The sequence below is a fragment of the Hippopotamus amphibius genome, chromosome 3 (genome assembly GCF_030028045.1).
Source record: "Hippopotamus amphibius kiboko isolate mHipAmp2 chromosome 3, mHipAmp2.hap2, whole genome shotgun sequence".
NCBI lineage: Eukaryota > Metazoa > Chordata > Mammalia > Artiodactyla > Hippopotamidae > Hippopotamus > Hippopotamus amphibius.
In genome coordinates this window covers 197,744,080-197,766,312 of record NC_080188.1, presented here as the reverse complement: position 1 = coordinate 197,766,312, position 22,233 = coordinate 197,744,080, and the positions used below count along the sequence as shown (strand labels likewise).

At 52.4% G+C, this 22,233-nt stretch overlaps 1 protein-coding gene across 1 annotated transcript; it reads left to right on the top strand.

The window, feature by feature from the left end:
* The first annotated feature begins 346 nt into the window (after window positions 1-346).
* On the top strand, window positions 347-21,248 carry DDX59 (DEAD-box helicase 59). The gene is made up of 8 exons (XM_057726833.1): window positions 347-481; window positions 1,167-1,933; window positions 2,964-3,131; window positions 6,115-6,204; window positions 13,427-13,678; window positions 15,218-15,370; window positions 15,882-16,010; window positions 20,427-21,248. The coding sequence occupies exons 2-8, from the start codon at window positions 1,178-1,180 to the stop codon at window positions 20,688-20,690; spliced, it is 1,812 nt and encodes a 603-aa protein (XP_057582816.1). The 5' UTR covers window positions 347-481; window positions 1,167-1,177; the 3' UTR covers window positions 20,691-21,248.
* The last annotated feature ends 985 nt before the right edge of the window (window positions 21,249-22,233 follow it).

Sequence of the window (22,233 nt, the reverse complement as noted above, 5' to 3'; positions counted from 1 at the left end):
GTCGGCTGGGAGCCCCCGGAGAACCTCGCGCGCGCGCACCAAACCCGCTCCGCGACCCCCAGCTGTGCGCCGGCCGCAGGCGGCCCGGGGCGCGGGGCTGCACGCCCCCGCCCGCTGCCACGCGCTCGGACGCCCTGCCTCCAGCCCCGCCCCCTCGGGGACGCCCGCTTCTCCGAGCCGCTGCCCTCGCCAGCCAGTCCGCAGGGAACCCGCCCGCCGCAGCCGGGCTCCGGGACTCAGCCCTCCGCCCCCAGCCGGGAGGGGGCGAGGACAGCGAGCGGCCCCGCCCCTTCCGGTCGCCCCGCCGGGCCCCGCCCCCTGCCGCGGCGCCGCGCAAGACCGGGAGAAGCGGGTGCTGCGCTCCGCACCGTCCCCAGCCGCAGAGAGGCGGCGCGGCCCGGGCTCCTCGGCCGGAAGTCCGCCCGGCGCTTCCCGGGGGAGCCGCCCCGGGCGGAAGCGGGCGCAGCCGCAGTCCGCGCGGGTGAGCGTGCCCCGGCCCCGCGCTCGGGCCCGCCTGGCGCCCTGCTCCTCGCGTGCGGGACCCGAGCGCCGGGCCGCGCCTTGACCCCGCCCCCCGCCCCCACCCCCACGCCCCGCCGCCGCCCCCTCCTGCCTCGGGCCCAGCGCGCCCCGCCCGGGTCCTGGCAGCGCCGTGACGTCACGCGCCTCCGCGTGCGGCGCTGCGTGTGGGGCAACGCCCGGGGGAGGGGCGACGCCCGCGGGGGCGGGGCGGGGCGTTGGCGGGACCCCAGCCGCGGCCCCGCCGCTTGGCGCGCGCCGCCTGGCTGCCGCCGGCGGTTCTGCGTTCCCCGCTCTTCGCGCGCGCGCGCGCGGGCAGCCGTCCTTCCGCATCCCGCCCCTCGGCCGCTCCGGGGGCTCGAGGCTGGCCCCGTGGGCCCCCGCGTGCATGTCGGTTGGAGTTTTCCCGGAAAGCGGGCACGTGGCAGTGCGCGCCTAGCATTCTGCCTGGAAACACGTCCGTGCGCGTGTCGGGCAGCCCGGGAATGAGGCTGGCAGGCTGCCTCCCGGCGGCCGTCGCTGGGCGGGAGCCTGCCGCGCCGTGAGGGGCGCCGAGCCCCCCGGGACCGGGCCGCGGGGCCTGCGCGCTCGCGGGGGAGCCCGGGGGGCGCGGGGCACGCGGAGCTCAGGGGCGCCCTCCGCCGCAGGGCGCCGCACGATGTTCCTTCCCAGGTCCCTGAAGGTCAAGCGCCGCGCCGACCAGGACGGCGGAGGCGCTGCCGCCGAGAAGCGCAGACCCGAAGCGGAAGAGCCCCGGCTGGACGCAGGCGGGGACGGCCCGGCCGCCGCCCCTGCTCCTGGGCCTGCCGGCCGGGCGCCCGCGGCGAGCGCGGCCGGAGCCGAGCCGGGGCCGCGGGACAGCGGCCTCACGGAGGAGCCCGTGAGGTCCTTCTCCAGAACGCAGCGCCGGGCCGAGCCCGGGGAGCCGGTGTGCACGGTGTGCGGGCGCTACGGAGAGTACATCTGCGACGACACGGGGGAGGACGTGTGCAGCCTCGAGTGTAAAGCCAAGCACCTGCTGCGGGTGAGGGCGGCGGAGGGGCCGCCGGAGCCCCGCGGTCCCCAGGGAGCCGGCGCCGGCCCGGCGGCTCCGCGTCCCGCTGCCTACGTCTACGCCGAGCACGCCTTCGTCTCGAACCTTCGCGAGGACCAGATCGAAAACCTCAGACGGCAGCTGGGAATCGTGGTGCAAGGGCAGGGCGTCCCCAGGCCCATCGTGGACTTCGAGCACTGCGGCTTCCCCGAGGCCTTGAACCTCAACCTGCAGGCCTCGGGCTACGAGGTCCCCACCCCCATCCAGATGCAGATGATCCCCGCGGGGCTGCTGGGCAGAGACGTGCTGGCCAGCGCGGACACCGGCTCCGGGAAGACGGCCGCCTTCCTGCTGCCCGTCATCGTGCGGGCGCTGTGGCAGGTAAGGCGGCGCCCGCCGGCCGTCGGCCTCAGCTGCGTGGCTGCGGACGGAGACGGACCCGCCCTTGCTCCCGGGGACTCAGTTTTAGTTTATGGAACCAGCCTCTTCACTGAAGGCCTAAGAAAGGGCTTTCCTCACGGAACGTTTTCTCTTTAACAACGTTGCTGTTCAAGGGGCAGGCTTTGGCGTGGGGGGGGGAGTCTTGCTGACCAGATGAGCTGTGATTTTTGTGTCAGGGTAGCCTTTTTCGATTGTGTGTTTTGAAAACCTGATACCGAAGTCAGAACAGTGTTGTAGTTTCAGAATTTACCGTGAAGCGTGATCTGCGTTTCCTCTGAGAATGAATGACGCCACCTTGCCTTGCGCGTCAGTGTATAAGCGCGCCCACACAATCAGTGTAACAGGCATTTTGAGTCATTATTGGCCAAGTACTAGTGAGTCTGTGAGCTTTGGAGTATGGTGAGGGGGAGGGCAAGTGAAAAACATAGGTCAAGGAAGAAGAGGTAAAGGAAGAAAATGTGTAAAACTAGACAATAATTGAAGATAATATGAGAAAAAAATAAAGGACTAGGTGTTCAAAACGTAGATGAAACTCAGCGGAAGACCAAGATAGATCGTTTGTATAAGTAGGGTCTTTAGACAAAGAGAGTGAGCCTCCGAGAGCACGGAGGGGAAGGGAAGGCCAGGGCGCCAGGCTTCACCCGGATCACCAGGGCGACCAGCGGGTTTCTCTTCCCAGGAGGCTGGCTGGGGTCGTGCGGCCCATGGACGGAGGGACGAGCCTCAGCCTCCCCACCCCCGTGGTGAATGCAGCCGCCTCTCCCTGGTCCTGGTTCTGATCTTCCGTCGTATGTCTGTGTTACGCGGCAAACGGGTGCACATTATCATGGTTTTGGAGGAGACATCTGCAGTGAACAGAAGGCAGCTGAGCTGATGGGACTGCTTTCAGGGGGAGGTGCTCCTGGGCTGCTTTGCAGCCTGCGTCCCCAGCGGCAGGAACTCATGGCTGGTGTGTTTCGCATCTTTGCAGAGCAAAGCGCCCTCCGCGCTCATCCTCACGCCCACGCGGGAGCTGGCCATCCAGATAGAGCGCCAGGCCCAGGAGCTGATGCGCGGCCTGCCCCGCATGAGGACCGCGCTGCTGGTGGGGGGCCTGCCCGCGCCCCCGCAGCTCCACCGCCTGCGCCAGCACGTTCAGGTGGGCTCCCTGCACACAGTGCCTCTGCAGAGGATCCAATCCATGAAGGAACCGAGGTCCCCCCCGCCCCGTCCCCAGGAACTTCAGGGTGTGATTTTAAGTGGCCTTTAAAGTCTTGCCACGTGAGCCTTAATTTTAAAGTTTGTTTCATACGGGAAAGGACAGGAGCACAGTTTAGGGGGTGCCTTTCATGTGCCCAGCGTAGTCGGGTGCTCTCTGATCTGTCACCTCCTTTTATCGTCGCGTTTGCTCTTGGAGGCGTGTTGGCATGTCCCTTTTCATGGTTGAGAGGACGAGTCTCCGGAAGATGCGCTTTATCTCAGCATCGTGGCTGATACACTTGAGAGCGTGATTCCTGTGAACAAGGACGTTGTCCTTCATCATCACAGCCCAGTTAGAGCCTCAGAAAGTTCACGCTGATCCGTCGGCGTGCACCAGGCATCGACGTTGCTGGCACCGTCTCTGACCCCACTCAGGTTTTCCTAGTTGTCCCGTCAGCTTTTTTCATTAGGTTCAGAGTCAGTCGTTGTTTGTAGCTGTCGTGTCTTTCTCCGCGTCTTCGGTTTGGAACCGATCTTTCCTTTTTTCTCATAATCTTGGCACTTTTAAGGATGGTAAGCCACTTATTGTGGAGAACGGCTCTCATTTGAGTAGATTCAAGTTATGTGTTTGACAGAACATTGCACAGGAGATGCTTTGTTCTTTTCATGACATCCTCTTAGGTGGCACACAGTTTCAATTTGTCATTTTACTGGTGCTTTTATCTGTCAGGTAACTAGAGTTTTTTTGTACCCTTTGTATTGAATAAGTGTTTTAGGGGGAGCGCTTTCAGGTTGTAAATGTATTGAACTTCACCAGACTTCCCACTTGTTAATTTTCTTATGTCCGTACAGATTCATGGTTCCCTGTTTTATTTACAGGGTTATAATCTGTTTGACCAATGGAAGCATCTTCCAGTCACTTTCTGTGTCCTTTTATTGTGTCCCTGTCCCTCTCTGAGTGCTTTCTCATTTGCCATCTAGAGAAGATGTGCCATGCTTACCTCGTTCTTTCCTGGCCTCGGCCCTGGGGAGTAGTTAGTATTCGGAAACCGAGACCTGGGCTCTGCCTGAGCTCCTTGCTATTGGGCGATCATTGCTTCTGGGACCTTAGTCTGTTCGAGACCCCGTGTTCGTGTGGATGCTTCCAGTCCTCGTTCATCACAAGATTCCTTTTACGTTTTCTGTTTCCATGTTTGTAACTCTGACGACGAGAACCTTGCCACCCCTCATCCTTTACGTGGTTAGTTATTTGCCCTGTCCTCCTGTGTGTTGCCACCGGCCCTCCGCCACAGCCATGCCTTCCTCCCTGGAGTCACCCCCGCCTCATGTGGCTGCCACCCCCCTGCTCCCCCGGCCAGGCCTCACAGACGCTCACCCTCTGGGAGGAAGAGTGACCGGAGCGTCTGTCTGCTCAGCAGAGCTGTCTTTCGCGAGTGAGGGCAAGACGAAGACCTGCTCAGATGGACAGAACCGAGAGGTTTATTGCCAGCGGGCCATCGGAGGAAGCCATCCTGCAGATAAAGAAGGTTCCAGAGAGGAGGGTGGGGGCGGAAGGAAGCTGGTGCCAGGCGGCAGCGAGCGTGCGGGCGAAGCTGAACCCATGGGCCCAGCGAACAGTGACAGGCACAAGCTGTGGGCTTTAAGGCGCAGGGCGGACACGCCCCACCCCGCGTGTGAGTGCAGGCGAGATGGGGTCATGGCGGTGCTCGCCCGGGGTCTCGCCTTGGGTCGTTCAGGAGCAAGCTGGTTGTGTCGAGTAGCTTTTTGCTAAGTTACAGATTTGTTGATGTTCAAGGGGAAGCACTCGAAGAATGGAAAAAACGTTGATAACTTCCAAACCACCGATAGAAAAGGGACGAGAAGGCGTGAACTCAAGTCACGGTAGTTCAGATTGACTTGATGTCTGTGGGTGTCTGAGGTACCTTCACTGAGTCCTGTGCTCTGGGGATACAGACCTTTTATCATCCACAGCGATGTTGCCACTGTGTGGATGTGGACTGGAAAGGTGGGCACCACTGGACGCCAAGGTTGTTCGTGACTGCGCTGGAGTTATCGCGGCACTGTCTTGTTTAATCGTCACAGTAGTTACCACCTTTTCCGTTTTGCAGTGGGAGAGCAGAGACTCACACCACAATTAAGTGCTGGAGCCAAGAGTCCTGCTGAAGTTGGGCTAAAGAGCCCTTACTTTTATTTTTAATAAATTTACTTATTTATTTTATTGGCTGTGTTGGGTCTTTTTTTTTTTGCTGTGCACAGGCTTTCTTTTTAGTTGCGGTGAGTGGGGGCTACTCTTCGTTGTGGTGCGCAGGCTCCTCATTGTGGTGGCTTCTCTTGTTGCGGAGCACGGGCTCTAGGCGTGTGGGCTTCAGTAGTTGCAGCACATAGAAGAGCCCCTACTTTTAACCATGACTTCAGCTAATATGTCGCAAAACTGTTGAGAGCCTTGAATGAGCTTGGAGTTCGTTGTACCCAGCCTCGTAATTTAAAACTGAAAAGCAGGCCCAGAGAGGGCAAGGAATTTTGCACTTGCTCATGGAGCCAAATAGCGTGTAGGGTCCTCCCGGTCAAGGCCCCTGCGGGGTTCTCAGGTCTCAGCTGCCCCATCCTCCACCCGCGTCGGCCTCCCTGCCTCCCAGCCTTCCCTCTCCCTGGAGCTGCCGTCTTGTTCACGGCCATCACTCCTGTGGGTGTTGGCTTGTGTTTTAGCAGCACTGGGATGGTCCCTCCATTTATTGCATCCTGTCCTGATCTCGTGAGCACGTGTTCTGTTTCTTCCTCTGTGTTAGGACTTTCATGAGAGCAGAGACTAAGTCTGACTTACTCATCACTGAATTCCAAGCACTTAACACAGTGTCTGGCAGCCTCTGCCACTCAGTAAGTGTGGAATGAAGGAATACATGCATGAACGAACGTTATCTAATTTGCCTTTTCTCTTTATTCAGGTTATCATAGCAACTCCCGGGCGACTTCTGGATATCATAAAGCAGAGCTCTGTAGAACTCGGCGGGATAAAAATTGTAGTGGTGGATGAAGTAAGTAGTGGTGTTTAAAAACATAATTTTACATAATGTATGAAACGCGTGTTATATAATTGCATTGTGTATTCAGGCATTTTTTCTCCGGAAGGAAAACAATTCAGGGATTTTTTTTTTTTTTAACTGGCGGTAGTAGTTCTTAAGCTGGTTCCTGGGTAGCACTGCAGCTGAACTCAGGTATCGCACGCTAAAATTAAACCACAGCTGTCTTTTCCTAATTGATAGAAAACGTAAACTTAACAGGTATACTGTATTCTCAGTGTTAAGTTTTTTTAAAACGTGCTTGGTATCATTTGTCTACAAAAAAAGAAAAGAAAGAAATCGGGCAGATAACTTAGCAGAAATTTTGGAAGTAACTAACGGTGCTTGGTTGGAGGAGCCTTTTTATTTTTTTCTATGTGGACACAGGTGTCTGTTTTGTGGTTTTCTGTGTTACAGAGAGCAAATAGGCATTTTTATGCTTTGAGCCTGTTTAATTATTATCTGATGATGTTCCATCCTGTGTCAGCTGGATGGGGCACGGCTGTCTTACCTGCACGCTTGTCCCCTGGCCATGACGGGGCAGAGGCCTGGGGTTACCCTGCATTGATCGGAAACGTGGGGTGCCGGGTGCCGACCGGTGACGGCAGCCTGGCCCTCGCCGGTGGCCCCGGGAAGTAGCAGCGGGACAGCAGAGGGTGTGGAAGGAACATGGCCAAGTCCCTGAAGAGGGAGTTTGAGCCTTTACTCCAGCTGCTGTGAGACCTCGGGCAGGTGGTTTCATTTTCCAGAGGTGTGGCGAGGAAGAAGTGATGGTTGTGCAAACCTCTCCCGTGGAGGAGTCCTGTGTAAGTGTAAGATGACGTCCAGGCCTTCGGAGGAGCTGCTCAGCCAGCGTTCTCCTGGCCGGCCTCCAGGGGACCATCTACTGCATGGATTGTACCCCTTCCTGCCACCCTGAGCGCGGGGCTGGGCTTCCCCTTCTGGGGAAGCCCATGTCCTTATGTTCCCCCCTTCTCAGAAGCCTCAAGGTGGTCTTCGTAGAGAACTTGCTGAGGTCCCCTTCTCTTCAGAGCCTTTTCGTTTCTTACGTTAACAAGGTTTGCAGGCACCGCAGGGCTGCGCTCAGGGTGATGGTGCGGGAGGAGTGTCGCCCGGCAGACGTGCCCGATGCCCCAGCTCCTCGGCCTCCAGGGACGTGGCTGCGGTGTGGTCCAGGGGTGAGGAGCTGGTCGCCAGCGTGATTGGTCAGCTTCTGAAACCAGGCTCAGCACAGGGTGCTCTGTGGGTGCAGGGGACCAGCCCTGATGTTTGATGGCGTCACAAACACTGTCCAGGCCTGCAAGGTGCTGAAATCTTGTTGGAGAAAAAAACACACATGCTTGAAAGAGGCAGAAACGTTGTCATATAAACTGAAATACAAAAGCACCAACATGTGTGATGCAGGCCAGGGACTAGCAGGCTCTTTCTGTGAAGGGCCAGCGAGGAAATGGTGTAGGCTTGGGGGCCGTGTGGTCTCTGTTGCAACGACAGCCGCAGACGGGACGTGAGCGGGTATGCCTGTTCCCATAAAATGACCCTGTTTACAAAAGCAGGCGTAGGTCTGAATTTGTCCCGAGAGCCGTGGTTTCCCTCCCCTGACGTAAGCTGTCAGTAGGACTGTGTGATGTGCTCAGTGTTCAGGAGAAGGGAGAGGGTCGGTGGGTTGGCTTCTCAGAGGTCATGGGACTTGATCTGAGCCTACAGAGGGAAAAGGATTTAGAAAACTGGAGGCTGCATCCAGTGTCCCGGGTGCAGAGACGGAGGTGAGCAGTGCATGTGTGCGGGGCGGGCGGAAGAGACCCGCCAGCCCAAGCGTCCTTCGTGAGGAGTAACAGGAAGTGAAGCTGGTGGTTGGGGGTCGATGACGGTGGGCCCGGGAGGGAGGCCGCAGGGGAGTTTGGCTCTGATGTGGGTGTGGTGAGGCTTAGATTACTGGGTGGGTGTGACACGTGGAAAGCGGTGGTTCAGAGCGTTCTGCGGTGCCTGCAGGGAATTCACAGAGGAAGGAAGGCCAGCCGGGGGCCCAGGCGAGGCCAGGGAGGGTTAGGGACGGGGTGGAGACAGCCGTCGGGGTTCACCCGAGGGTCACGGGGAATCACTCATGAGTCGTGTGGTGACCAGACATGCGAGAGGACGAAGGTGGGTGGGGGTGCGCCTTGATTGAGGGCCTGCGGGAAAGGGCTGGGGCTTGGCAGGGACGCGTGAGTTGGATTTGGAGATGCTGAATCTCACGTGGGTGATGGGTGAGGGGCAGGTGCCAGGCGCGTGCGGGAGAGTCCGCGGGGCGTGCTGGCTCCTCTGGGGGGGCCGGTGGAGACAGCGGCGGGGCTGAGGCGCCTTGTGCCGTCGGGGGTGAGTCAGCGAGCAGAGACGTGGTCCCAGAGCCCAGAGGGAACTGGGAGCAAACGCTGTCATCCCGGGGCTGGGACGGTGGCGGGCGGCGGGGGGGTGGACGGGAACGGCCAGGCAGGAGACTTAGGCCTCCGTGTTGCCTGTGTCCTGAGAGCCCCCTCCCGCCCCCTCCGCCTGCTCTTCCTTCGCTCCGTGTGGGTGACCCAGAGCCCTCCCCTGGAGCCGCCCGCAGACCTCAGGCCCCTCCTGCCTCTGCTGCAGTGTGTGCCCTACCCGCCCCGCGACCGGGCGCCCTGTGTCCTGTTCCCCCGTGACCCAGGTGCAGAGCCAGACCGCGTGCTCGGACGCGCTGGTTCTGTGGGTCTGAGCGGGAGCCCGGGAGCGTTGGGACGTCTTGCCCGCGGCGGGGCCTGGGGCACCGACCAGCGAGCTGCCCGGCGTGCGGTCACTGCTGGTTCTGTGCTGAGGGTGCCGCGTGCTTAGCTCTCCGGTCCCTTTCCGGGCCCTTCTTGTTCTTGGCTGTGAGGATGCGATGGAAAGCGAGATGAGCGGGGACCCAGGTGCGTATACCCGGTGGCACACAGAGGCGCGGGGGAGGGGCGGCACCTCAGGGGTGGGGCGGGCCCCCCGGGGCGACCTCTAGGCCGAGAGCTGCAGGAGCAGGCGCCGCCTCGTGAAGGTCCGTCTGGAGGATGGACTTGCAGAGGGCGCAGGGTCGCCGCCGGGGGGGGGGGGGGGGGGGGGGGGGGGGGAGGCGGCAGGAGGGACAGGTGGGGCAGGTCCCGGGGAGGGAGAGGCTGTGCGGTGGGAGATGGGGTCAGAGGCGGGGCGGGGCCCGAGGCCGGGGTGGGGCGGGCTCCCTCCTGAACGTGATGGGCGGTCTTGGGGGTTGAGCCGAGGAGGAGCCCCGCTGACACGTGCTGCGGGAGTCTGTCCAGTTGCCTGAGGTGAGCGGGTTCTGGTCGGCAGACCCGTGAGCAGCGTCCACGGGGCTGGGGACGGACGAGACGCGGGGTGATGAGGAGGAGAGACCCGACGGGGCTGGTGCCGTCTCCCGTGACACGTGCTGGAGGAGGACTGGGAGGCCGAGGGGCCCTGGGGTCCGGGTGGGGCCGCTAAGTGGGCAGTGAGGTCACACCACGTGAGTTCGGGGAGGCCCGAATGAGGTTTGGGGCGTTTTTGAGGCGGTGCTCAGAGCCCTGGAACGTGAGCTTCCTGGAGAAAGAGCGCGGGTGGGGACCGAGGGGGCCAGGGTCACAGCCCGTGGGCGCATCGACCTACAGAGATTGTCCAGAAAGGGGGAGCCAGGGAGGGAAGAAAAGCAGTGTCTGAGGGACATCACGTGCTGTCATTTAACTGTATCGTGTCAAGGATACGAATGTCATAGATTTCCCTTCTGGCCCTTAAATTCTGGAAAGGTGGGGTCTCCTCCCATGTCCTCATCCCTGAGCGCACAGCAGTTGAGCTTGGTGTGTGTGACGTAGGTTTGGAGCCAGTGGCCCCAGCTCCACCACGTCGTAGGCACCGTGTCATGTGCCTCCGTTTCCACATCTGTAAAACAGGATCACGGCAGTGCCCACCTCCCTTGAGCCATGCTGCCTGGAGGGGTGCGTGGCGCCCAGTAAATGCCTGGCGAACAGGGACGGTCAGCCACCACTGGCTACGCGTTAAGGTTTGCTGAGTGAGTGAGTGAATGTTTGGCCTGGGGACCCTCCGGAGTGAAGTTTTGGTGGCACAGATGGGAGTCGGATTGTCCAGGATTAAGCAGTGAAGAAATGCAGGTGACACCAAGAGCAGTTCCCAGAAAATTAGGCCAAGTTTGCTTTTTAATTAGGGGGCCCCTGCATTCACCTCTTACTCTGTCTGTTCTTATTGCTCACCCTGTACCCGAGTGCTGTCTCCCCACCAGGGACTCTGACATTTTCAGAGTAGCCTTATGTTAATTGTGAGTGGCTCTCATGTTTAAAACACCTTAAATTTAGGTAGTAATTTTAAGAGTTTTTTGTTTTTTTAAGTACATTTTCCCCCACAATTTAATCTGTTAACATCCCTTTAAGATAGGTAAGAAATAGATTTATAACTGGAAACAGAGGTATAGAAAGAAAAAGGTTTCCCCAAGGTCCAATTGATAGTGGCTTTCAAAAAATATAGTTTAGATGGGAACCAGTCATGAATATTGTGTATGTTGGGGTGTGTGTGTGTGTGTAAATGAAATAGAACTTTCATGAAACAATACCCTTGCAAAGTGTGATTTTTCTCTTATGATGCTTTTTATTCTGTCCTGTCCTGTTTTGTGGTTTTAAAAGAATGCTATTCGTGGCCCGTTCATTGTGCAGTTGGAAGAACAACTGTTGTTCTGTGAGTAATCCATGTGCATTACAGACAGGTTGGAAACAGGAGGAAGACACCCATATTCCCGTTGAAATAACCATAAATAACCATAGTTATTTCTTTTTTTAATATTTATTTTTATTTTTGACTTTGTTGGGTCTTAGTCGCGGCACGTGGGATCTTCTGTCGTAGTGCACAGGTTTCTCTCTGGTTGTGGCACACGGGCTCCAGAGCATGTGGGCTCAGTAGTTGTGGGGCATGGGCTTAGTTGCCCCATGGCATGTGGGATCTTAGTTCCCTGACCAGGGATCGAACCTTCTTCCTCTGCATTGGAAGGGGGATTCTTAACCACTGGACTACCAGGGAAGTCCCTCATTGTTTTTTTGTTTTTTTATTTTATTTATTTATTTATTTATTTATTTATTTATTTATTTATTTTTTGGAGGAAGAGAGATGGCTTTATTTTTCTGCCAGGCAGAAGGGAAGACACAGCAGGCTAGTGCCTCAAGAACTGTGCCCCCTCCCCTTGGAAGTCAGGGAGGATTTTATACGTGGGGCTTGCAGTCCAGGGTATGTGATAAGGATCCAGATGGTGAAAGGTTTTTTTTTTTTTAGATTTACTTATTATTTATTTTTTATTTTTTTGCTGTGTTGGGTCTTCATTGCTGCACAAGGCTTTCTCTAGTTGTGGCAAGTGAGGGCTACTCTTCATTGTGGTGCACGGGCTTCTCATTGCAGTGGATTCTCTTGTGGAGCACAGAGGCACACGGGCACACAGGCTTCAGTAGTTGTGGCACATGGGCTCAGTAGTTGTGGCACACAGGCTCAGTAGTTGTGGTGCATGGGCTTAGTTGCTTATTTGCTCCGTGGCATGTGGGATCTTCCTGGACCAGGGCTCGAACCTGTGTCCCCTGCACTGGCAGGCAGATTCCTAACCACGGTGCCACCAGGGAAGTCCTGATGGTGAAGATCTTGCATTCTTTTTCCTTCACATTATTTCAAAACAGTCATAGCTGATGTCAGGCCTCCCAGTAATTGGGGTCCCAGTCTGTTAATTATCCGTTTGCCCCCAGTTTATCTATTGGCTGGAGACCTTCTTTCTCATTCCAGCATCAACTCTAAAGTCCAAAGTGTCATCTAAATATCATCTAAATCACTTTCGGGTGAGACTCGAGGTATGATTCATCCTGAGATAAGATTCTTCTCCAGCTGTGAACCTGGTTTCAGGACTTGATGAAGTTGAGGTTCTTGATGTCTCATCAGAGAAAGAATTCAGTGAGAGACAAAGTGATAGATAAGAAGTTTATTTAGAGATTTAGAGAGAAACACTCTTCAGGCAGAGTGTGGGCCATCTCAGAAGGTGAGAAATGCCTGTTTTTTTATTTTTTTTATAAATTTATTTATTTATTTATTTTATTTATTGGCTGCGTTGGGTCTTCGTTGCTGCACACAGGCTTTCTCTAGTTGCTGCGAGCGGGGGCTACTCTTCATTGTGGTGCACGGGCTCCTCATTGTAGTGGCTTCTCTTGTTGCAGAGCACAGGCTCTAGGCGCATGGGCTTCAGTAGTTGTGGCACATGGGCTCAGTAGTGGTGGCTCACAGGCTCTAGAGCACAGGCTCAATAGTTGTGGTGCAGGGGCTTAGTTGCTCCGTGGCATGTGGAATCTTCTCAGAGTAGGGCTCGAACCCGTGTCCCCTGCGTTGGCAGGTGAATTCTTTACCACCGCGCCACCTAGGAAGTCCCCTCGTTTTTAAAAATCAGCAATGCAGAGGTATATACAGAAGTGAAAATCCCCAAAATAAAATTTTTTATTTATTTGAAATCATATTTTATTATAAATGTATGTTCATGGTAAAAAAAAATCAAAGTCTTCCCTGGTGGTCCAATGGTTAAGACTCCTCGCTTCCAATGCAAGGGTCACGGGTTCGATCCCTGGTTGAGGAACTGGGATCCCACATGCTGCGCCGTGTGGCCAAAAAATAAAAATAAAAAAGATCAAACTTTGCAAAAAGCTATAAAATGAAGAATTAAGTTGTTCACCCCAGCTCACGTGTCTCCTCCGCAGAGTTAGCAGTTGTGTTTCTGGCGTGTACACACAGGTGGTCTCATGTTATATGGAGTGCTCTGTATTTTGCTTATTTCCTCCCAGCCGTGATTCATGGTCACGTCATAAAGAGCTTTCTGGTCATTTCTCGTGCTGGCACAGTGTCGTATGGTATAGATCCACCGTAATTTACTAAAGAGGTCCCCTGCTGATGGATGTCTAGGCTGTACAGGCCACTGTGAACAATGCCGTAATAAAAACCTTTGTGTATGTTGTTGTAAACGTAGTTACACGATATGTAGTTTTATATAAATATGTATTTTTCCCAGTTAATCCTTTGGCTTTTCTGGCATTGTGGTCTATTTTTCCATGTCAGGTTTTACACTTTCACGTTCTTAGTTGTATCCGTCTTTCTCTAGGGTGGCTCTGGGTTTTCATGTGGGGCTGACTTTACGGTGATGCTCTTTTAGGCTGATACCATGTTAAAGATGGGCTTTCGGCAGCGAGTGCTTGACATCTTGGAACACGTGCCTCCTGACTCTCAGACCCTCCTGGCGTCGGCCACGATTCCAGCCAGCATAGAGCAGCTCGCAGGCCAGCTCCTGCACGACCCCGTGAGGGTCATCGCCGGCGGGGAGAACCTGCCCTGCCCCAGCGTGCGCCAGATTGTGCTGTGGGTGGAGGAGCCAGCGAAGAAGAAAAAGCTGTTTGAGATCTTGAACGTGAGTGGTAAAGCAGCCAGCCCTGCTTTGAACATTGTGTTTGCATTTTTCACAGGTTTTTGTTTTGGGGGGGCTTTTTTTGGCCACACGGCCTGTGGGATCTTAGTTCCCTGACTAGGGATTGAATCCTGGCCCTCGGCAGTGAGCACGCAGAGTCCTAACCACTGGACCGCCAGGGAAGTCCCCACAGTTCTTAAGAGAGTGCTTTCTTTCTCTCTCTTTTTTTGTCTGTGTGGGTCTTAGCTGCGGCACACGGGATCTTTGTTGTGGTGCACAGGCTTCTCTCTAGTTGTGGCATGTGCAGGTTTTCTCTCTCTCATTGTAGCGCGAGGGCTGCAGGGCACGGGCTCTGTAGTTGGTGGCATGTAGGTTCTCTAGTTGAGGTGTGTGGGCTCAGTAGTTGTGGTGTGCAGGCTTAATTGCTCTCCACATGTGGGATCTTAGTTCCCCGACCAGGGATTGAACTAGCGTCCCCTGCATTGCAGGACAAATTCTTTACCACTAGACCACCAGGGAAGTCCCAAGATGCTTTTTAGATGCAGCTTTGGGGGAACCTGCTGTAGATATTTAATAATAAATTGCTTTGCTTACTTCAAAATTCTGTAGGGTTCAAATAAATTTTTAGTTGTGAAAACATGCAGTATGGATGCAAGGTTGGTTTTCTTTTCCTTATTATACAAAGGTATTTAAATATCACGGCTATTCCTAAAGAATATTTTTTTTGCTTCAAAAATTTTTAGTAGTTTTATATGTAAGGTAAAGGCAAGTTTTTTCCTGGCTGTTCTGTCCTTGAGAAATAAAATTTTTTAACAGTAACAGGTTAAGCAGAAATTGGTTAAGTGGGTGGTGTGTACAAGCATAGTTATTAAAAATACAGTATTAGGGCTTCCCTGGTGGCACAGTGGTTAAGAATCCGCTTGCCAATGCAGGGGACACGGGTTCGATCCCTTGTCTGGGAAGATCCCACATGCCGCAGAGCAACTAAACCCGTGTGTCACAACTGCTGAGCCTGTGCTCTAGAGCCCTTGAGCCACAATTATTGAGCCCATGAGCCACAACTACGGAAGCCCACGCACCTAGAGCCTGTGCTCCGCAGCAAGAGAAGCCACCGCACTGAGAGGCGCGCAGCACAGTGAAGAGTAGCCCCTGCTCACCACAGCTACGGAAAGCCCACGCACAGCAATGAAGACCCAGTGCAGCCAATATATAAATAAATAAGTGAAAAAAATACAGTATTAAGTTAAATATGGTTTATACTGATTTATGAACAGTATTGGAAATTTTAAATTGCACTTGAAGTTGTAAAATTATTTTTGCAGTATTAAGGAGGTGATGCAGAAACGTAAACGACGTCCGCTGTGTGGCTTCTCTTCGTGCACATTTTCACGAGAACACTCACTTTACCCGGATGTGCCATGTCCCCTCCTGAGCAGCGTTGGTAACCCTGTTGATCCCTGGCTCATACCAACGCTCTCCGGAAAATGTCCACTGTAAATTGTGTCATGGGAGTAATTTTCTATATGTGTTTTACTGTTTCAGGATAAGAAACTCTTTAAGCCGCCAGTGTTAGTATTTGTGGACTGCAGACTGGGAGCAGATCTGTTGAGCGAGGCCGTTCAGAAAATCACAGGTCTAAAAAGCACCTCTGTGCACTCAGAGAAGTCACAGACAGAAAGGAACAACATACTGAAGGTGACACCCAGCGTTCTGTGTTCTTTCTTTCCCAGAAATCTGTTTTGCCTCATTTTCAAGAGATACCATATTCCAGCTGCTCTTTAAAGCAGACCATGTTTTAATGACTCTGAGAACGTCAGGCATGCCATGGCCTGGAGTTAGTTGTTCCTCTTGCCCGGGCTTCTGTGTTTTGGGAGCAATAAGCCTGTCGCCTTAGGGATGGTCTCCTGCATAGATAAATCATTCAGAATCTGCCGTCTCTGAAGTCAGGTCACTTGGGACTGAGGCAGAGAGTGGTTCACCTTTGGGAAAGGTTTGCCTGAATAAATTAATAGAAAAAAAATTCTGGGTGGGGGTCGGAAGGAATGTGAGCTATGTACGTCTTTCAGGTGTACAAAGTCCTTTATTTACTGCAGAAGTATTGCAACAAGAGTGTTGAAGAAGGTGTCGAGAAAAGAAAGGATAATCTCAGTGACAGAAATCACGTAAGATAAATTGTGAGTAATGCATTTGTTGCTGTTCTGGAAAGGGGCTACTCGAAGGAGACTGTGACGTTGTCGTGAGCACGGGGGTCCTGGGAAGAGGCCTAGACTTGGTCAGCGTCAAGCTGGTCGTCAACTTCGACATGCCTTCCAGCATGGACGAGTACGTGCACCAGGTAAAGGGACGCTGTGCGGTACCACCGCTTTGCTCGTGAATTTCCTTACACAGCATTGTCAGCATAGTGGGAAGTTAAAAAAAAAGCAGGACGTAAAAGTGCACATATTTTTGCTTTTAAAATATATGTATGTTTTTCAAAACTGTATGGCTATGCCTAGGATGCATTAAAAATTAGTTGGAAATAATAAGCTAAAATGTTTGTTAAAAAATTTAAGTGATTAGCTTTTGGTTTAGTTTTATTTTCTTTATATTTTTTTGTTTTCTTCAATGAGCATGTTAAAACGGCTCTTTACAGTCAGAAAAAGAGGGCTTTGTTTAAAAAGCTTGTTTTAAGTTGCTGCCTCTGGCCAAAATAAAACCGATCTGTTGAGGTATTTGTTTTTTTAGGATTCGTGTCTTCATCGCCTCTTCATATCCTTATTTGCTCTAGACTTTCCCCTTTCAGAGTTTGGTTCCTTCCCTTTGCTGCCAGAGATAACAGCAGCTCTTCTTTCTCACAGAAATAGAGCCTCTCTTAGCCCGCGTTATCTCACTGACCGCTACCTGCCTTCCTTCTCTGGCATCGCTTACAGCCTCTTCAAGTACAGCCTTTCTCTGATGTTCTTAGAATCACCTCTGAATGTCACGTTCACTGGGGTCACCCACTGAAACTCCCGAAGCACCTTTACCACGGGTGCAGGGCCGTGTACCTTTCCTCAGAGGGGCCGCAGATCCTTCTGCTTTTCTCGTTCTGTATTTGGGTGTTTTCTGTTTGTTTGTTTCAGTCATTGAAGTACACATACACACAATAGCAAATTTTGCAGATAACGAAAGATATAAAATGAAAAGTAAGTCTTTGCAAAGAAGACCTCCTACCTTTGAGTGTTCCCCCAGTTAGCGTTGCAGAAACTGTAAATGCATGTGTGCGTGTACTCACACGTGATGTGCACGCCCTGCACACCTGCCACAGAAACGGGACCTATGTTATTGAAGTATAGTTGATTAACAGTATCGTGTTAGCTTCAGGTGTACAGCACACAAATTCAGTTACACATGTGTACGTTTATATTTATATATATTTACATATATGTATGTATGTTTACACATCTGTATTTTCACTCTTCTTCAGATTCTTTTCCCTCATAGGTTATTTTTTTTTATTTTTTTATTTTATTTTTTGGGGGGTACACCAGGTTCAATCAACTGTTTTTATACACATATCCCCGTATTCCCTCCCTTCCTTGACGCCCCCGCCTCGAGTCCCCCCCACCCTCCCTGCCCCAGTCCTCTAAGGCATCTTCCATCCTCAAGTTGGACTCCCTTTGTTATACAACAACTTCCCACTGACTCTTTTACAGTTGGTAGTATATATATGTCTGTGCTACTCTCTCGCTTCTTCTCAGTTTCCCCTTCACCCCCCGCCCCCTCCCATCCCTCATAGGTTATTAGGAAATCCTGAGTAGAGCTCCCTGGGCTGCGCAGCAGGTCCTTGCTGGTTGTCTGCTTCATGTAGAGCCGTGTGTGTATCTGCTAATCCCAACCTCCTAATCTGTCCCTCGTCCCATCCCCCCTTTCCCCTTTAGTAACCATGAGTTTGTTTTCTGTGCGTCTCTTTCTGTTTTGGAAATAAATGTATTTATGTAGTTTTTTGTTCAGATTGCACATAGAAGTGATATCACATTTGTCCTTCTCTGTCTGACTTCACTCAGTGTGCTAACGTCTAGGTCCATCCATGTTGCTGCACAGGGCAGCACGTTGTCCTTCTGGTGGCTGAGTGGTGTTCCCATGTGTGTGTACCTCATCTTTATCCGTTCATCTGTCTCTGCCTTCTTTCTCTTTATTAAGTAGATCTTGCATAGCTCTCCTTATCAGCACCCACACCAGGTGCCATTTTTTAAAGCTGTTTATTCGGTTGCGCCAGGTCTTCGTTGTGGCAGAAAGGCTCCTTCGTCGTGGCTCCAGGGCTCCTTAGTTGCAGCAGGCAGGCTTCTTAGCTGTGGCTGGCTGGCTTCTTACTTGTGGCATGTGCACTCTCAGTTGCAGCATGCATGTGGGATCTAGTTCCCTGACCAGGGATGGAACCCGGGCCCCCTGCATTGCGAGTGTGGAGTCTTACCCATCGCACCACCAGGGAGGTCCCCTGGGTGCCGTTTAGCAAGTGTTAATGTGTGTTGAGTACTTGGCCTAAGGCCAGACATGGTTCCAAGCTCTGTGAGTGTTTTCACTTGTCGAATCTGGCTTGTTCTGTTTCCGTGGCTGCATGGGAATGTGTTGCAGGACGTGCTGTAATTTACTTCCCTGCTGGACGGTCAGATGTGCCCAGTGTGTGTTGTTAGATGACGCTGCAGGGAGCACCTGTGTGCACAGGCCCCTGAGCCTCTCCTGCAGGTGCACCTGTGAGAGGAACGCCTGGTGGGAGGACGGCTGGGTCAGGAGATGTGGATATTTAAAATTAGAATCAGTATTCCCACACATCTGCTTTGTAATTTCAGGGGTGGGAAGCTTCTGGGGGAATCGTTTTATGTTGTTAACATTCGCTGCCTTTGGCTGTGCTGTGAGGCTTGTGGGGTCTTAGTGCCCCGACCAGGGATCGACCCCGGCTACGGCAGTGAAATAGCTAGGGAAATCCTAGCTATCTTTTAGGATTTGGAGACCGTTGCAGTTAATTTTTAACAGCTTTTTTTCTCAGTATAAAATATCTAATATAAATTGTGTCTCAGATATAACCCACATGCTATACAATTCGCCAGTTTAAAGGGTACAATTCATTGGTTCTTAGTATAGTCATAGGGTGGTGCAGCCGTTGGCGTAATCTATTTTAGAAAATTTTCATCACTCCCAGAAGAAACCCCCGCCCCCCCGGCAGTCACCCCCACTCCTCATCACACGTGCACACACCCTCCTTCTCAGGTGACCACCCCTGTACTCTCTGTCTCTGCAGATTTATCTCTTCTGGACATGTCATGTAAATGGAGTCACCTGGTGCGTGGTCTTTTGCGACTTGCTTCTTTCATTTGGCGCCGTGTTCTCAGGGTCCAGCTGTGCTGTAGTGTTTTATTGACGGGCCGTGTCCCGTTGTGAGGACACACCGCATTTGTCCACTCTTCAGTTGCTAGGTGGGGAGGTTGTTTCCGCTTCTTGGCTACTGTGGATAATGCTGTGAACACGCAGGGCCACTTCTGTGTGTGGACATGTGTTTTCATTTCTGTTGGCAACACATGTAGGAATGGAATTGCAGGGTCCGTGTTGAACATCTTGGGACCCACGAGGTCGGTTTCCCATGGAGCTTCATATTTTCTGTTCCCGCCAGCGAAGTGTGAGGTGCCCATGTCTCCACATCCTCATCAGCATTTATAGTAGCTGTCTCTCTTATCATAGCCAGGCTCCTGGGCAGGAAGTGTTTTGATTTGCCTTTTCCTGATGACTAGTGATGTTGCATGTCGTTTCACATACTTATTGGCCATTTGTAAACCTTTGGAGGAATGTCTGCTTAAGCCCTTTGCCTGCTTTTAAATTGGGTTGTCCTTTTGAGTTGTATAAGTTCTTCATATATTCTAGAAGACAATTTGCAAATATTTTTTCCCATTCTGTGAGTTGCAGCTATTATGTTAATTTTTAGTTTTATTGGAACAACCCGGTAAGATAAATAAATCAGGTAAAAATAAAAGCCGATACTGAAAAACAGGATCCCCCCCTTACTTCCCCCAAGTCTCATTCCCTGTAGGCCACCCCTTTCAACTTTCTCAGAGGTTTCTTCTTTTACAGCATTAAAAATGTTCTGTATATTGGCAGGAACCGTCTATTCATGTAGATAATCTGAATGTATTTTAAGCTCTGCATTTCAGTTAAGGAGCAGAAATTGGGCGTGACTGTGTGTTTCCCTCGCTCCTGGAGAGTTGCTCAGTGTATCTGTAGACACGTCAGTTCTTTTCCTTATCATGGGTCTCCTCAAGTTTGTATCTGTTTAGTTCTGTCAAAATGAGAAATAACTTTATGAGCAAATGGATTTGCTTCAGTCTCACATTTCAAGGGACTTAAGTACCATAAAGAAGACAGTCCTTTCTCCTAATGCAATAGCTTTCACAAAGCTTTTACCTTCACCCTCCCGCAGGAAGAAACATCTTTGTGTCATCACCCTTGACGTACACACACACACACACACACACACGCGCGCGCGTGTGTACCTGCAACACAAGCTTCACAAACAGCACTCACTTGTATTACTTTTATTTTCCTGTTTTCTGTTTGGGCTGTTTCTGTACAAGCATGAGAACGGCAGCGCACTGAATGGACTTCACAAGTATATTGAGGGGGACAACTCAGAAAATGCTCTCTGGACAAATGTGCATCTTAGTGAAGCCTCTTTAAATACGAGTCTTCATTTTCTTTCAAGAGACATAAAGATTTTGAAAACACCCTTTGCCTCTCATTTCAGGTTGGAAGAGTGGGGCGATTAGGTCAAAACGGAACAGCGATTACTTTCATCAATAACAGCTCGAAGAGACTCTTCTGGGATGTTGCCAAGCGAGTGACGCCCACAGGCTCCCTCCTGCCGCCGCAGCTGCTGAACTCCCCGTACCTTCACGAGCAGAAGAAGAAGGAGCAGCGGAGGGCTGCGCAGACGCACGGTGACCTGGTGGCCGGGGCTGACCTCATGGACCTCATTAGAAAACACGACAAGAGCAACTCTCAGAAGTGATGCGCTGCACCACCTCGAATGATTTTTACTGTATGTTGTCCGTGAAATTTCTGTACGTTATTCCTGGGTGGCTTGATGACTGCGACACGTACGTGAAACACTTAACATGATGTAAGAAGTTTTAGTAGACTATCAAATTTATACAGCAATATTATATTTATTTGCCTTTTTAATTTTCGTAAATTAAAAACATCAGAAAGTGAATAAAATAAAAATTCCTTCTCTCTGGGAAAAGTCCTTTTCTTTCCAATAGCTTCCTCGTAGCTGCCGTCAGAACCAGAAACGCGCACGGCCTGACGCGGGCAGCGCTGCTTCTGCTGTGTCCGCTGTGCTGCCTGCGCGTGGGCTCCTGTCGGGAGAAAAGTGCAGGATAGAAAACGGGAGGAGTGCTCCATGCTTCTTTTCAAAGAAATGGAAAATATCTATTTTCTCTCTCCATTTTCCACGGGCTGCTCGTCAAAATGATGTCACGTTATATGACTGTTGTGTTGCAATATGTAGCTTTATGCTAATGCCACCTTGCGAATTCCGTTGATTTATTTAAAAAATAAATTTAAAAAGTGTATTAGTGTATCATCACATCTTTCCTGAGCTCACCCTATGTCCTGGACATTTGTTCAGTGCTCAGGACACGAGTGGACGTTGTCCCTGCCCTCAGAGCAAACAGGCCGCATAATGAACCAGCCTCAGAGTCTGGGTCATTTAACAAAACCGAGACGTGTTTCTCACTTACGGCAGGACTGGCAGCTCCCCTCCGGGTCCGAGTTCGTCCATCTCTTGGTGGCACCGTCTTAAACACATGGCGTCCAGGGTCAGCCTGAGAAACATGCAGGTGCTGGCCCGTCCGGGCTCAGCCTCCAAATCTCTCAGCTGATGACTTTAAACACTGGGAGGAAGGATGGGCATTTTGCTTTGACACAGCAATACATTCATTTCTTTAAAAAATTAGTATCAGCTTAGCTGGGTGAGAGGTACGTTACATACGTGCTGACTCTTGCACAAGCATCACCTCCTCAGCATTCTCCCCGGGGGTGAGGGACCAATGCAGTAACTAAACCCTGGTGTTTGTGGTCTCCGCCCAAAGGCAGCAGTGTGGTCAGCGTCTGCCCTGAGTGTGCGAGCCCTCGGGACCCCCCCTCGCCTCGTTCCTCTCTGGCTGCCAGCTGCTTCCATGAAAGGGACCAGGCTGGGCAACCTTAAGGCCGGGGTGCCGTCAGTGGTGCTGGGAGCACCAGGATGCCAGCGTGCTGGTTAATAAGCACCAGAGAAGGGGCGGCCTCGCAGGAGACTCGGACGTGCTTATAGATAAAAACAGTATGACCAGAAAAGCAAGCAAGCTTTGCACATCAGCATGTGCAGGGGACCCCATTTAAGCAAAAACAAAGACCGTTGGGCTGTAACATCACCCCCCGGTCAGCTCTACAGGTGGGCAGCCAGCTTCTGCTCCCACCGCTGGGCACAGGATCCTCCATGTCCATGTTTGCCTTCTTCCAGCCACGTGTGCCACATGCTCTCCGTTTCACTTTTTATATTGCATGGGGCA

Excerpts from the sequence above, each read along its gene's own strand:
- DDX59 (XM_057726833.1), top strand. The coding sequence starts at position 1,178 with ATGTTCCTTCCCAGGTCCCTGAAGGTCAAGCGCCGCGCCGACCAGGAC. Across the intron at positions 3,132-6,114 it reads GCCTGCGCCAGCACGTTCAG|GTTATCATAGCAACTCCCGG; the intron begins GTGGGCTCCCTG and ends CTCTTTATTCAG. Across the intron at positions 6,205-13,426 it reads AAATTGTAGTGGTGGATGAA|GCTGATACCATGTTAAAGAT; the intron begins GTAAGTAGTGGT and ends ATGCTCTTTTAG.